This window comes from Nerophis ophidion, linkage group LG02 (genome assembly GCF_033978795.1).
Source record: "Nerophis ophidion isolate RoL-2023_Sa linkage group LG02, RoL_Noph_v1.0, whole genome shotgun sequence".
NCBI classification, from domain to species: domain Eukaryota; kingdom Metazoa; phylum Chordata; class Actinopteri; order Syngnathiformes; family Syngnathidae; genus Nerophis; species Nerophis ophidion.
The window spans coordinates 40,159,764-40,177,403 of record NC_084612.1 but is presented as its reverse complement, the minus strand read 5'-3'; the positions used below and the strand labels follow the sequence as shown (position 1 = coordinate 40,177,403).

The 17,640-nt window shown below is 37.7% G+C and overlaps 1 protein-coding gene across 1 annotated transcript in view; it reads left to right on the top strand.

Annotated features, from left to right (window-relative positions):
• Nucleotides 1-17,640, top strand: part of plekha7b (pleckstrin homology domain containing, family A member 7b) — a 244,581-nt gene that overhangs the window by 97,973 nt on the left and 128,968 nt on the right. The window contains exon 4 of the mRNA XM_061883569.1: nucleotides 7,084-7,167. Coding sequence (XP_061739553.1) covers nucleotides 7,084-7,167 — 84 coding nt within the window. The remainder of the gene's footprint in view (nucleotides 1-7,083; nucleotides 7,168-17,640) is intronic.

Here is a 17,640-nt window from a genome sequence, read left to right as displayed (position 1 = left end):
GGTAATCTGGGATAATTAAAAAAAAAAAAAAAAAAAGATTTTGGGTATCTCACGTGTCCCAGTCAGGCCAGACGTTTTGATACTCGAACTGTTCCGATCGGATGAAAACTGTGGGCTGTGGAGCGTGCCAAACTTTGCGGGCGGAATAACAATAATAATAATAATAGATGATTTTTTTGGTGAATGCTTGAGCAATCACACAAAAATAAATATATAGTTTTTAGGTGTAGAAAACACAATCAAGTAGTCAATGTTTTGTAGAACATGGTTGCTTGGAGATGCCAGCACATATTTCACCAGGAGAGTGAAATATTACTCCTGTATTGCAAAATAGTAATGCAGGTCAATGTAAAGGACAAATCATTTGACACCAGTTCCGTGACGTGTCCTTTTTACAAGTGTCCTCACATCCAGCACTTTGACAAAGAGTTGTGTAGAATCTAGAGAAGTGAATCATTGAGAGGGGGGAGGATCTGATAAACAGCTGAGGTATTCCACTGATGGGACGGAGGTGACTCTTTACTATCTCTCCTGAAAGTGTTGCACTGCACAGTCTGAGTTCCTCTACGCTAGATCCTCGGCTTCCTGCACATGTCTTGATAATCCTGAGAGAATTCCCATGAACTGTAGCATTTCAGGTAAACTAGCAGCTGATTGGTGATGCCTCCATGGGCCATGTCAGGTGAGAGAGTCTTAAATGTATGTGCACCTCAATGCATGATCTGTGCTAGTAGTGGCTATATCCTGTTGTGTTGTGAAAGGTTCATGTTTTGTGAATCTAAGTTGGGTGTGTTCAAAAAACACAATGTTACTGCGGTTCTCCTCCTGGTTAGATCTCCCGGTCGGATTGGGATCATACAGTTGTGTATCCTGAACCCCTGCAGTGATGTACAAGTGGGCAGAGCGCAGGGGGCAGAAGCATATTAATTGTATGCAAGCTGTGTACTCTGGTTTCTTGAGATAGCAATACTGTGAGATTAAACTCGACACATTTTTGATTGGTAGACTGTTAAAATAGGTCTGAAGTAATGATTAAACTTATTTTTATATTATTGTAATACAAGAGATAAATCACAAAAATATTATTTTTGTGATGCAGTGCCCTGGAAACCACAGCCACAATAATAAGTGTATTGTTAAGTTTTTACAAAACAAAGCATTGTTATATTTGAATGGTTGTTTAATACTGCACATTTCCTGCATTGGATCTCATTATATTGTGCGGGGCATGTTGAGTGTACGCACAAACTTCAAACTGTACCTCTATTCTAACTACAACACACCTTATTTTCAACTGGCGATAGCGGCTTGAAGTGGTTTGAACTTGCACACTGATTACACTTGCACCCTTTGCTTTGTGAATGTAAACAGTGCTGCATTGAAAAATGTGCTTGTGAGTCATGTTTCCCTCTCATATGAACAGAAATTTCACCTGACCTAATAGCTGATGGTTTGTGCTCAGCAACAAGACTGTGTGTGAAAATGTGTGTGTTTTAAAAAGGTGGAGAAAATTAGTTTAATCTATTTGGTTGTCAATAAGAACCCACAGCTTCCCAAAATGTAGTTTTTCAATTGAGGTCAAGACAGTTGACACATGTTTAACTATTAATTATTCATAAGTGGCGCATGTGGTTGGTTGGTACTTCTGCATCACAATCAGGTGACTCTGGTAAAATCAAACAAATATCGTATCAGAAACAATACAATAACAACCAAATACAGTACAGTAGTTTTGTTAGGCCATACATAATAATGTACAGAATTTACCTCAGAGAGTGGACTTCTACAGTAACTCCTGTGAAGTGCTTCTCCGCCCAAAAAAACCATGGCAAGCATTATTTTCTTTCGAGGAAGGGGCTCCAAAGCATGCATATGTATATACATACACACACATATACATACCATTTTCATACCATCCATTTTCTACCGCTTATATATATATATATATATATATATATATATATTAGGGCTGGGCAACGATTAAACATTTTAATCAAAGTTAATCGCACTATGTCTCTGAATAATCGCGTTTAACTGCATTGTATGCGCAAAGCTCAATAATGAATTCAAAAGTAGTGTGTAGTGCACCTTTATTGGAATATTCCCCCACATGAACAAAAGCGCCAAAACATTTGTTGTGCAAACACAATTTAAATCAGTCCTTGTTAAACAGTAGCAGTTAAATAGCATATTTTATGAAAATCAACTCAAAAAATTTAAATACAAACATTTAAGCTTATTACTACCACTGCCAGGGTATTTAAGTTATCCTGTTTGTTATGGAAAATAAATATAATCTACATACAAATCTCTGAGCCACAATCATAACATCTGAACAGGCAATTTCTGAAGTAACAGCAGAAACATTTTTTTTAACAGGGATCTTATGTTTAAAAAACCTATATTATAGGTAGTGGGCTGTTTCAGGGAATTTTTGATCAAATTATCCGTAGTAGCAATATTAATAATGTTGTGTTTATTCTGCGTAGTGTACTTAAAATAATTATGACCATATCTAGGAATTGATATGATGGGAATTTTCCGATTGTTTGCTTGGTGCTTTGACAAACTGAACGCATATACATGGTACTATATTATGATGTTATGAGCCAGGGAATAAAAGAACTACCCTACCCAGCATGCAACAGGAGTGACGAGCATGCGCGGTAGCCCGGTATAGGTTGTGTCGCCATGACGGCATCTTGTATGTTGTGATATGCACGCTCTGAAAGTAAAAGTTAAGAACTCAGCCAACACTCCTCGTCTGCATTATTGATAAATAGACAGACAACACATATACTCCGCTGCTTCACAGGCCGCTGGATGTAGCCGGCAAAGTATTCCCATGCTAGCTAGCCGGTCTAGCAAGCACGCGTCATTCAGTCCAAAACGGCCCGATCTATCCACATCCAGAATTGTCTGGCCGTCGTAAGTGATCCCGGAGTTACCACGCTGTAAGCCAGCCATGAAATTTGCAGAATTGTCCGGTATTTTTGCCAAATGTTCCATCTTTACCAAGAGCCCCGCGACGGCATCTTTATGAGAAAAGGCGTTAACAAAATAAAAGCATGTAAACAACATACGCAAATGTGCGATAAAATAATTGTCGGCGTTAATAGATTGATGAGTTAACTCATAATTAACGCATTAATTTGCCCACCCCTAATATATATACATATACATATATATATATATATATATATATATATATATATATATATATATATATATATATACCATTTTCTACTGCTTATATACATATATATATACAAGAATGTTGAAAGATGCCACCTGATAGCCATAAGACGTAACTGCATTTTTGTCCATATCGAAAGAAATGTTGTTCATGTATGAAAGGGCTCCCCAAACTACAGATCCAGTCTGCCAGCGTACACAACCCGGCCCACAGGAAGTCCCAAGTAAAAAAGAAAAATCTGTCCTTCCAATACATTTTCTGCCGCTTCTTATTCTGTGTCTTCTAGCCGCTCAGGCAAATTATATTGTATAAAATTTATTTTGCTATTGATAACGTGACATCATCGCGCTCTGAATATATATATATATATATATATATGTATATACAAAGCCAGGCCCCCTGCCAAATGTTTTTAACCCATTGCGGTCCCCCAGTAAAAAGGTTTGGGGACCCCTGATGTATTATGGCCAAAGTAATAATTAAGATTATTGTTATCAATATTGAAATCATGATTACTGATTGTTCGGTAAAGCAGTGTTGGGGTGTGAATGTAATACCATCATGTCATTTTGTAATATCTAATAAAAAAAAGCTCAGTTCAGTTTCAGTGTATCACACATTTCCAGTTGTTTCATTACAGCCCGTTTGAAAAGGAGTAGAAAGAAGCAGAGCTTATTTAATCCTACCTCTTTTCATATCATAGCAATTTTATCAAATGTTCTTGTTCTCTGTAACAGAACAGTGAACAAATAAATACATAATATACCATAGTAAGCAAACAAATATTAAATACATAAAAAATATTTGTCTGACTATAGATAAACGTTATCCATATCTCTAAAGACAAATATTAGTTTATTTTTATTTCTGAATAATATCAACTTGTCAGCTTTTTGCCCTTACATGAGGCCTTTATCTCTATTTTTACATTTTGATGGATAGTTATTTTTCATTATTTATTTAAGTAATGTACATTTATATGTACATGTAGATGCTGTATCGGGACAGAACCATTAAGAGTTTGAACACAAATATGTCATATAGGAATTAACTACACACAATAACACATTAACAACGTGCTATGTCACATGGATGTTTTTTAAGTGATACCTTTGTTACATGAAAAAAGCACAAGTAATGTAAAAAAACAAAAAAAACATGGTGTTAATTTTTTGATATAAAAAAAAAAAAACACAAAGCAGTTTGGCTACTGAAGATAAAGTCAAATAACCAAGTTTTGTTCTTTTCCGACACCTCTTATCAGTACAACGGTTTGGCCACCAAAAATAAAGAGGAGTGACTCCTCACACTTCGAACACACAATCTTCACAGCCTGTGTTAATTCTATGAGATGACAAAACTTTTGAGCCAGTATTGATGTTATTTGAACACTGATACAGTTTGCAGTTAAATAAAGTACAAGTGAACATCCCAGTAAACAAACTAAAGACTTTATAAACAAGTTGTGACAACGTTCACGACACATCACCTGCTGCAAGTTTCCTCACGTCATTAACTGTCAGTCACAGCAGCTGATGAAATCTGTATTGAGAAAATAAAAGCAACATCAAATAGTTTTTCTCCTGTGCTGTATACTTTTAGTGTCGTTTTTTGTTTGTTTCCCAAACTGTGTTCAATAGCTTATACACTATTGCTATCTAGTGTCTCAAACCTGCAACTACCTTCAAATATCCCGGTACATGAATTATTATGTTAATTTAATCGCGCTCAGCCTAGGTGGCTACCAGACACTCTCTCCACTGATAAATAGAACTCTTGGTAAGTTGGAAATTATTTTACTGTATTTATTTGTAGGCTTAAATCGTGTATGTCGTGATATAGTTTTCGGCCATATCGCCAACCCCTTCGCTGATGTAAATTGCGACAAATACGTCACAAGCTACTCAAATTTTAAACAGTTTATTTGGAGGAAGTATGAAAGAAGGCATGATTGTTTCATAAATATTTCCGCCATGCCTCCTTGTTTGAATTTCAAATTTTAGGGACTTATGGGGATCTTAAATACATAAAAACAGGTAAGAAAAGTTAATTTTGTACATTAGGACTCCTTTAGGGGTGGGGAAAAAGAGCTCAGAGACAGCCTTGATCTCAAACAACTTGTGATATGGGCCTTTCGTTGGCAAAAGTATCACTGTATATGTAGAAAACTCACACCATTTGGGGTGACCCAGAACGCAAATTATTGTCTTGTAATGTGGGCGCTCATCCACGGATGTCGTTGTGGGTTGTGCAGCCCTTTGAGACTCTTGTGATTTAGGGCTGTATCAATAAACATTGATTGATTGATTGATAAAGTTATCCCTAATTCACAACAACAAATGGATAACTAACAAAGGATAAAGGTGGCACGTTCATTTTTACTTTGCAGTTTGAGACACTATGAAAGTATATATATATATATGTATATATGTATATATAGTATCCATATATACATATCTATATATTTATATATATATAGATATGTATATATTAGTTACAATTCTTATAGGCAAATGACTTATGTCATCTTATGTGTTCCTCTGTGTACCACTCGTTTTGATTTGTTATTGATCATGGAATGTTAATTGTTGCTTGTTTTTATGACTTCATTTCACTATTAGTTATCTGGTTATTAGCAGGCTGGATATCCCTGTCTTCATGGCTGCTACTGCCTGGCTCTTATCAGAGTGCACATTGCTCATTGCACAACTTCTGCTTGCTACTGTGCATACAATGTAGAATCCACGATTCAGTTACATTTTTTTCCAGAGTACCACCTTGCTGAAAAATGTCTGTAAATATAATATATTTTCTTATGACATGGTTGCATCATACTAGTCACTACAGTGTTTTTACAATGTTTTCTTAAAACTCCATACTGCTGTGTAGCTAATCCACAGCAAGAGTTAATTTTGCCATTTGGGACCACACTGCCACAAGCATCGATAAAGCTTGATGCAAACAAATAGATGTTCTTCTGTGCTGCAGTGTTGCCGCACTAACTGGGTATGCTGCAAAATTCCAGGACAAATAGTTCGGAAGTAATGTGGCTGAAACAAAAGCTTCAAAGAATGCAGCTCTCTACAGTAATTAACGAGGGATGTGCTGGTGGTGCAGGACTCTACAGCGTGTGTCCAGTGCAGCCTAGCCAATGATGACTTGGTACCAGGAGCAAGCCTGGCCATATGCCTGTGTGTTTGTGCACTTGCGTGTATGTATATGGCAAGTCCTTGTGCATAGTCCAACAGTGTTTATGTTTGATGTTTGTGTAAGCTCAATCCCTTGGCATCCGTCCTCTTCAATGTGTTGAATGAACTTTTCCAAAATGTCAACTCGTAAATCTTTGCTGCATGCAGTGAGGTGCCGCTTTTTGGTTGTATCGCTGAGCTTAGCTGCGCCACTGCAAAATATGCAGTCATGTTAAGTATTTACTATGGTGTACTTGAAGCAGTATGAGTGTAAACATGTTTATCGCTGATATTTTGTGTTTGTAAAATGTCCATGGAAAAGCTGGGTAGGCATCTATTTACTCACTTTTCAGCGCTTGCTTTTGTAATAAAGTAAGAGTTTTTTCCCGTCTTGACTTCCTTATGGGGATTAAATATTGAGTGTGTTGGGACGTAGATTAGATCATTTTAGAACATCGCTTGCCAAAACCTTCCCTGCTTGGTGGCATACAACTGTGGAAAATAAAAACTGGTTGCTTCTGAACCAAAGTTGAACTATTTAGGACGGTTAAAAATGACCATGACCTAGCTACAGTGCATTCTTTATTTTTAACTCTGCACTGTTAAGTCTATTGCTTGATTCTATGACAACATGTGGTATTTAAGCATTTTATATATCAACATATTTTGTACTAATTCTCCCAATTTTTTTTTTTTCAGTCACAACGTGAGGTGTACATCATTCCGACACCCTGTTACCGGGCAGATTTCACCAGAAAACACAGAATACACGCTGGAGGACAAGTGAGTGGATTTTACTGTTTACTTACATCAGGGGTATTCAAAATAGGGCTGCAGCTCTTGATTATTTTAGTAATCGATTATTCTTTTGATTACTTTGTTTGATTAATCGATTAATTGGAAAAAACATACGCAGCCTCAATGTGTAGTTTAAGCAAAATAGTTTAAATTAAAAAACAAAAAATCTCTGTGTGTAGACTGTCAGTTTATTTAACGTTCCGGGCACTTAATGCTCTGTGGATTTTAATACATTTTTATTTTTTACACTCAAACAATCAAGCATAGAATGTAATTCCAAACATTTTTCTGATTGAATTAATCGATTTAATGGATTAATCATTGTAAGCCCTAAAAAAAGCCCTATGAAAAATAAAGCTATTTTAGTACATTTCATGCAATATAGATGCTAAAACCAATCAGAATGTCAATATGCCCCAGCGTCCACTGCCGTGGACATTTGTGTTTGGTTTATTTCTTTGGTCAGCGTTGATTTTTTTTTTTTTTAAATGGCACAACACAAATGTCCACTGCAGAGGATGGTGGTTCTCAGGAGGTTATGTTTGCTTTACTCTCTGAAACAAATCATCCACATCTTAGCTTTGCTGACAAAGCAAAATAGTGTAATTAGTCTAATTACACCTCTCACTACTAATGAATTCATCCATCCATCCATTTTCTACTGCTTATTCCCTTCGGGGTTGCGGGGGACGCTGGAGCCTATCTCAGCTACAATCGGGCGGAAGGCGGTGTACACCCTGGCCCCACGCAGTCATGGGGAGGACATGCAAACTCCATACAGAATTAATTGTATATTTACATTATCTCAAGGGCTAATAAAAAGACACACTGTGTGCGAAAAGTGGTCTCCAGGCAGCATTTTGACCACTCTGCCTAAGATGTGTGAAGGTTTAAGGATAAGTTAAGGTCATGTGATATGCGTTTAACATCAGCTTGGTTGCAAAGTTGAAGCAGAGGAAAAACAGATATTTCATATAGTATCTGCTAATGACGCAAGCAGAACTCACATACCATACATCTTCTACTGTGTTCGTGTCTCTGTGAAGCTCCTGAGTATACTTTTATTCCCATATATTTTCCTTCAAAGCTATTTCTTTCAATGACAGTGGAGTCACAAAGGTAATGAAATTTTAGATGAATGTGTGCAAAGTGTTTTTTTGCTCACTTGAAAACACTTGAATACTTATAATGTATTTCTATATTATTGTTTCACGATTCAGTCCTGGGGCAGCACGGTGGAACAGGGTTAGTGCATGTGCCCCACAATACGAAGGTCCTGGGTTGTCCTGGGTTCAATCCCGGGTTTGGGATCTTTCTGTGTGGAGTTTGCATGTTCTCCCCGTGACTGTGTGGGTTCCCTCCAGGTACTCCGGCTTCCTCCCACCGCCATAAAACATGCACCTGAGGATAGGTTGATTGGCAACACTAAATTGGCCCTAGTGTGTGAATGTGAGTGTGAATGTTGTCTGTCTGTCTGTCTGTCTGTGTTGGCCCTGCGATGAGGTAGGGCTTGTCCGGAGTGTGCCCTGCCTTCTGCCCGGGTGCAGCTGAGATAGGCTCCAGCGACCCCCCGCGACCTTGAACGGGACAAGCGGTAGGAAAAGGAATGGATGGATGGTTCACTCCTGCGCAGCTGTTTTTTATGAATAAATATTTTTACCTTTTTCCCCCCTCTGCCTCTATACTGAGCCTCATCGTGTTGTGTGGCAGCTGCTTTTGTTTTATGATATTGTCAGCGTGTCAAGCTTAACAAAGCCATCAAAGCTGCGTGGCAGCTTTAGAGCACAATTAAAGCCAGCAGGTGTGGGCTCATACTTAAACCAGCATGTGAATTATGATGTTTGTGTATAGTTATTTAATGCTCTGTGCTTGAAGAAGCACAAACCGACAACGGCGATTTATTTGCCTTTGATTTTTACACCATTGAGGGATATAAAAGTCAGCTCCTGTCCTCCCTGTCATAACATTGTCTTATAAAAGAATCAGTTAAATGCCCCCGTGCATAAATTTAAGCTATATGTCAGTAGACAGGGAAAGTTACACTATACTTTAAACACCAGCATCAGTTTGTGTTAGCTGTTTGACAAACCTCTCTTGAGCCTTGTGTCTTATGCCACAAGGTACTCAAGTTACTATAGCTTAAAGGAAAACAAAACCTTTTAGGAAATGTAATTTTTTTTTAGATATTTACCTTTGTTTAGTGGTGAGCCACAATTTGTTTTGGCACAGTGCGCGACCTCCAATTAGTTTGCAATACATATTTACAATAGGAAATAATGGAAATGTTATTAATCCGTTACGGGTCAAAAACATCATTATGAAACATGGGGGCTTCAAAGGCCTACTGAAATGAGATTTCTTATTTAAACGGAGATAGCAGGTCCATTCTATGTGTCATACTTGATCATTTGACGATATTGCCATATTTTTGCCGAAAGGATTTAGTAGAGAACATCCACGATAAAGTTCGCAACTGGAGAAAAGCCCTGCCTCTACCGGAAGTCGCAGACGATGACGTCACACGTGTGGGGGCTCCTCACATATTCACATTGTTTATAATGGGAGCCTCCAACAAAAAGTGCTATTCGGACCGAGAAAACGACAATTTCCCCATTAATTTGTGCGAGGATAAAAGATTTGTGTTTGAAGATATTGATAGCGACGGACTAGAAAAAAACCAAAACAAAACAAAACAAAAAAAAACGCGATTGCAATCGCTTTGCATTGAGACGGATTCATATGTTTTTAGAGACATTTACTAGGATAATTCTGGGAAATTCCTTATTTTTCTAATGTGTTGCTAGTGTTTTAGTGAGTTTAACAGTACCTGATAGTCGGAAGTGTACGTCTACGGCCGGGTGTTGAGGCGCAGTGTCTCGGGGAAGTGGACGGCAGCTGTACGGGAGGCGCAAGCTCAGCTGATATCCGGTAAGTGGGGACTTTTTAACCACAATTTTCTCACCGAAACCTGCTGATTGACATTCGGTCCGGATCCATGTCCCCTGTGATCCATAGTAAAGTTTCAACTCCGTGAATTTTAAACAAAGAATCACCGTGTGTTTGTGTGGCTAAAGGCTAAAGCTTCCCAACTCCATCTTGCTACTTTGACTTCTCCAATATTAATTGAACAAATTGCAAAAGATTCAGCACCACAGATGTCCAAAATACTGTATAATTATGCCGTTAAAGCAGACTACATTTAGCTGTGTGTGTGCGTAGCGCTCATACTTCCTAAAAATCCGTGACATCTTGCGCACACATCATTATTACACGACGTTTTCAAGACGAAACTCCCGGGAAATTTAAAATTGCAATTTAGTAAACTAAAAAGGCCGTATTGGCATGTGTTGCAATGTTAATATTTCATCATTGATATATAAACTATCAGACTGCGTGGTGGGTAGTAGTGGGTTTCAGTAGGCCTTTAAAAATGTTGACGGTCATACGTGTTCTAAATACGTTCCCATTTTTGGCTCTACGGTCATCACCTTACCTTTTCACACGAGCATCACAGGTACCACATACTGTGGTACAATTACAAAAAAACATCCATCCATCCATCCATTTTCTACTACTTATTTCCTTTTGGGGTGGCGGAGGGCACTGGCGCCTATCTCAGTTGCAATCGGGCGGAAGGCGGTGTACACCCTGGACAAGTCGCCACCTCATTTAAGGGCCAACACAGATAGACAGACAACATTCACACTCACATTCACACATTAGGGCCAATTTAGCGTTGCCAATCAACCTATCCCCAGGTGCATGTCTTTGGAGGTGGGAGGAAGCCGGAGTACCCGGAGGGAACCCACGCATTCACGGGGAGAACATGCAAACTTCACACCGAAAGATCCCAAGCCTGAGATTGAACCCAGGACTGCAGGACTTTCGTATTGTGAGGCAGACGCACTAACCCCTCTGCCACCGTGAAGCCTACAAAAAACAAAACATTGATAAATATGCAACTGTAATGAAAACTATAGCTTTATAGACTATCCACTTTACTGAGCAGACATGCATATTACAAAATATTAGTATAATGTAGTTATACATTACTAACTACAAGCACAGTGTGTACTTTTTTTTACCTAGAAAAGCACTCTGAGAGCGCAGACCTCTACCAGGGAGGATCTATCTCACATTAGTAAAATATCATTTAAAAAGTCCTGAAAACAGACTGTAATATGTATCACTACCAAAATGTAATCACGTGTTCCTTGTACCATAGCTAACATTTCCTGAACGTTTAATACAAATCTGCCCGTAACATTTTGAGTTATGTTGCTAACTAACATAAATTAAATGTTTAGGTCTGCGCATGTTTGTTTTGTCCATCTGCCGCATTCAAACAGACTGCAAAAGGGTTCACTCTTTGCATCGGTCTCAGCAGCAGGGCGTGTCTGCTCTGTAGCGAAATGAAATAAACGGAGTCAGCCCCCTTTGTCTGTTAACCTCTCTTTTGTCTCTGTAGGTGGAGGTGGGGCTGCTAGCATACACAAACAGAGAAAATTTCAGCTTGATAGTAGAAATTCACACCCAAAATGTAATCACTTGATCTTTATCCCATTTCTGACATTTTCTGAAATTTTCATAAAAATATTCCCATAACTTTGTGTTGCTAATAGGACTGTCAAATAAATGCTTTTACAAATTATTATTGATATAATTGTGTATGAAATTAGATCAATCGCACACTTTAGTTTGACTGAACATGTTACTTAACTTAACAGCAGCTGGTTACCTGTATGCAGGATGTTGTACGCTTAGTAATCAGCTCAATGCATACATCAGTGCAAAGATAACTGAAGAGACTCATTACATTCAGACAATAAAATTTAATTTCCGTCAAATTATTGTGGTATTTTTTCAAAGGTAAATTGAAATATGTAATGTACTGTAATTATTTGCGGTTATTCAAAATGTAAAAGTGTGATTAGTCTGCTTAAAAAAATAAATTGTTTGACAGTACTAGTTGCTAGCTAACCAATCAACAGATAGACAGGCAAACCAACCCTGGTGATTACATATACCTTTTAGTGGATGTAATCTAATGTATTAGTTTGCATGAACTAGCTTCTGTGTGTATTATTCCTAACATACAATAACATTTGAACAACAGGGATAATTTTCCTTATAGATATTTTGTTTAAATGTTGTCACGGAATAAATGACGTCACACGCTATGTGCACAACAGTAATTGGACATGCCCCCCAATTAATCAATTGATCAATTAGGAGTTACACTACACCTCTTAATTTCCCCAGAGTCTTACCAACAAAACATTTTGGACAAACATTGCTTCCAGTTTTGTGGGAATAGTTTGGGGATGCACTTTCCTATTGCAGGTGCACAAAACAAGGTTCATAAAGGCATGCTTGAAAGCATTTGAGATGAACTATAGTACATAGGTTGTTAAACAGCTGGTCCTCTTGTACAACATCAGTCATCTCTGCCCTCAGAAATATTCTACTGAAAAATTGTGTATGAAGTCTTTAAAAGTGTGTCCTCAGCGAACTGTGGTCTTAACAAGTAAAAAACGTTTGACTTTGTCTATCTAATTTTAAAAGAAGAATCAGAAGAGCAGCCAGGGTCTCTCTAAAGGATCAAGTTGAAGGCTTATTGCTGAGTTACATTGAATAAAGACTCTTTAATCGTAATGCTGGATGTGACCCAGCAATTCTTAATCTTGAGTAGGAAGCAGGTTTCTTGAGTGATTAAATGGCCCCCTGTCGTGGAAGACAGTTTTCTTTAGGGTCGAGACTCAAAACACTTCAAGGCAGCTTTTGGGTCTATACTTTGCTTTAAAACAAGGATAGAACACAACATTTTTTTGACGACCACATTTTCAAAAACCTAAGGACAAGGATACTGGACTTGTTATTTCACTATTACTCATACTTTGTATATTGTAGAGAACTGACACCAACCAACCAGCGTCCTTTATGGTAAACATTTGAGTTTGGTCTATTTTGTCAAGAGTTACAGGAGCCTTCTGCTGTTTTTAAGGACATTCTGCAAAAAATGCAATCAAAGATCAGCTAATGACAGCACTGTAGTGTTTTTAAGAATCTGCTGTAAAAATGTGAGCTTCACAAGTTTTTGGAAATGAACTCGTCGGCCACCAGCTGAAATGCACAAATGATGAAAAAGAGAGGATCTTGTTTCCTACATGTACAGGTGCTTGTCTTATTATTAGAATATCATGAAAAAGTTGATTTATTTCATTAATTCTATTTAGAAAGTCAAACTTGTAGAATGTATACATTCATTCCAGACTGATACATTTCAAGTTTATTTTGCCAAAAAGGAGATGATTATAGCTGACAACCAATAAAAACCCTAAATTCAACATCTCAGAAAATTAGAATATGGTGAAAAGGTCAGATATTGAAGACACCTGGTGCCACACTCTTATTAGCTAACTAACTCAAAACACCTGGAAAAGCCTTTAAATGGTTTCTCGTTTGGATTCTGTATGACACACAATCATGGGGAAGACTGCTGACTTGACAACTGTCCAAAAGATGACCATTGATACTTTGAAGAAGGAGGGCAAGACACAATAGGTCATTGCCAAAGAGGTTGGATGTTCCCAGAGCTCTGTGTCCAAGCACATTAATAGATAGGCGAAGGGAAGACAAAGATGTGGTAGAAAAAAGTGTACAAGCAAGTGGGATAACCGCGCCCTGGAGAGGATTGTCAAACAAAACTAATTCAAAAATGTGGGGGAGATCCACAAAGAGTGGACTGCAGCTGGAGTCAGTGCTTCAAGAACCACCACGCACCGACATATGCAAGATATGGGCTTCAGCTGTCGCATTCCTTGTGCCACTCTTGAATAAGAAACAACGTCAAAAGCGTCTCGCCTGGGCTCAAGACAAAAAGGACTGGACTGCTGCTGAGTGGTCCAAAGTTATGTTTTCAGATGAAAGTAAATTTTGTATCTCCTTCTGAACTCAAGGTCCCAGAATCTGGAGGAAGACAGGAGAGGCACAGAATCCACGTTGCCTGAAGTCCAGTGTCAAATTTCCACAATTAGTAATGGTCTGGGGTGCCATGTCATCTGCTGGTGTTGGTCCACTGTGTTTCCTGAGGTCTACGGTCAATGCAGCAGTCTACCAGGAAGTTTTAGAATACTTTATGCTGCCTGCAGCGGACCAATTTTATGGAGGTGAAGATTTCATTTCCCAACATGACTTGGCACCTGCACACAGTGCCAAATCTACCAGTACCTGGTTTAAGGACCATGGTATCCCTGTTCATGATTGGCCTGCAAACTCACCTGACCTTAACCCCATAGAAAACCTATGGGGTATTGTGAAGCGGAAGATGCGAGATGCCAGACCCAACAATGCTGAAGAGCTGAAGGCCACTATTATAGCAACCTGGGCTCTCATAACACCTGAGGAGTGCAACAGACTGGTGGACTCCATGCCACGCCGTATTGCTGCAGCAATTCAGGCAAAAGGAGCTGCAACTAAGTATTGATTGACGTACATGCTGAAAGTTTCCATGTTCATACTTTTCAGTTGGCCCACATTTCTAAAAAATATTTTTTGGTACTAGTCGTAACTAATATTCAAATTTTCTGAGATACTGAATTTGGGATTTTCAGTAATTGTCAGTACTAATCATCAAAATTTAAAGAAATAAACATTTCAAATATATCACTATGTGTGTAATGAATTGATATAATATGTAAGTTTCACGTTCTGAATATAATTACTGAAATAAATCAACTTTTTCATGGTATTCTAATAATATGAACAGCACCTGTATAAATAATAGGGGTGTAATGATTTGTTTTAACGATTCGATTCAAATCATAATATGAGGTTGCGATACGATTCTGGGACGATATTAGTTTATTTAGAATGATACGATCCGAATTGATTCAGGGAGTTGAAATCGTTTCATTAACTTTGTAGCCAAAAGTTCAACCAGCGTGACTGTGAAGTACCTACTGGATACTGCAGGTGAAGTTTCCTATATTTCTGTTATAGTTTATAACGGAATTAGGCAGTGGTGGGACCAAGTCATTGTTTTGTAAGTCATAAGTAAGTCTCAAGTCTTTGTCCTCAAGTATCGAGTCAAGTCCTGAGTCAAGACAGGCAAGTCCCAAGTCCTGCATTTTGAGTTTCGAGTCCTTTCAAGTCCTTTTAACCAAAGACTAATATATTTTGTTTACACAGATTGTATATGGTTTTAAAACATTGGATTTATTTATTAAAACAAGTACATTTATAGTTGCAGTAAAAAAAAATTGTGCTGACATTGCACTTCATAAAAGCACCAGTCATTTTAAACATTTCACTCATTCCTTTACAGAATAAACACATTTGTAAAAACAAGTGCAAGTGCAACTGTACTTGTTTGCAGAGGTGCGTAGAGCAGCCAGAAATTGTACTCAAGTAAGCGTACTGTTACTTTAGAGATGTATTACTCAAGTAAAAGTAAGGAGTAGTCGCCCAAATATTTACTTGAGTAAAAGTAAAAAGTATGTTGTAAAAAAACTACTCAAGTACTGAGTAACTGACGAGTAACCTGTTCGTTTAATGATTACGGCAACAAATAATGCACAAAAACATAAAAATAGCAATGAGCAAATTCAGAGCCAGGAATATCTCTTAAGCAACTAAAACAATAATATATATTAAATAATAATACATTAAAATAAAACAATTAAGGCAAATTGAGCCACAATAACTTAACAGCACCATAGGCTCAGTAGGTATTCATTGATTGATTGATTGATCGAAACTTTTATTAGTAAATTGCACAGTACAGTACATATTCTGTACAATTGACCACTAAATGGTAACACCCCAATAAGTTTTTCAACGTGAATTAATGACTTAATAAATGACCAAGTCGAGGTGATTTACCTCATATATACATATACATACACACATATCATATATATATACACATACATTTATATATACAGTATATAATTTATGTATATTTATTTTGCCGGTTTTGTTCACTTGTTAAAGGTGTTTAAATGAGTATACATGCATGTTTAACACATAGATTCCTATCTTTCATGAAGACAAGAATATAAGTTGGTGTATTACCTGATTGTGATGACTTGCATTGATTGGAATCAGACAGTAGTGCTGATAACGTCCACGTTTTCAAATGGAGGAGAAAAAAAGTTCCTCCTTTCTGTCTAATACCACATGAAAGTCGTTGGTTTTTGGAATCTTATTTGTCCAGCTTCCATATTCGTTTTTATACACTTTACAAGAAATACATTGGCGGCAAACTCCGTAGCTTGCTAGCTTGTTTGCGCTGGCTTTCAGAGACTCTTATTTTGTTAGCACAGGCGCGCTGGAGCGGCACTTTTATTGTGAAGACAAGAACTGTGCGATCAGTCTTTGTTTTTGACGGGAAGTACGGTTGAAATAAAAAGTGTCTTTTTTCCTTTATACCTTTGATTGGTTGATTGAAACTTTTATTAGTAGATTGCACAGTACAGTACATATTCCGTACAGTTGACCATTAAATGGTAACACCCCAATAAGTTTTTCAACTGTGACGGTCATGTGACCGCCTGGCTCTGTTTGATTGGTCCAACATCACCGGTGACTGCATTTGATTGGTGTTTCATGAAACGCAGGCATGCGTTGATCCTACTTTGAAGGTCTGTCTGACAAAATCAAAACAAACAAAGCGTGCATTAACAGATCGATAAAAAAAAAGTAGCGAGTAGCGAGCTGATTGTAGATAAATAGAGTGGAGTAAAAGTAGTGTTTCTTCTCTATAAATATACTCAAGTAAAAGCATGTTGCATAAAAACTACTCTTAGAAGTACAATTTATCCCAAAAGTTACTCAAGTAGATGTAAACGGAGTAATTGTAGCGTGTTACTACCCACCTCTGCTTATTTGTACAAAAGTGTTATCATTGTATTTCCATGGCATATGTCATTTTAACTAGTTCCACAGCAGTTTCTATCCTGTTCTTATCTTATCTCATTGATCTCATCTCATACTCAATGTGTGTTTATATGTGCGTACACATGAAAAACAGTGTTGTACTGATTAGATGTCAGTGTCCTTATGCTGCATTGCATTTGCAAAAGACCAAATTGGCCAAGACTCTGTCAGTCATTTGTGCCCGATGATGCCACCATGGCTGTTGTGAGGTAAACAACCAGCAGTTGGAAAGCTAGCTAAAACGGGACACATATGGACTGAAGTGGACGCAACAGATTGCAAAGTTTGCAATAACATTATAACGTTAGCAGCAGGGCTGCAAATCTTTGCTTGTCCCACGATTCGATTCAATATCGGTTCTTGGGGTCACGATTCGAAAATATATCGATTTTTTTCAATTCGATTCTCGATTAAAAAAAATCACACAACGTATTGGAATCGATTTTTTCCCACACCCTAGTTAGCAGTGAGTTTACAGGCTCACTAATTTAACTACACAAAAAATAAAAGTTACGTTAC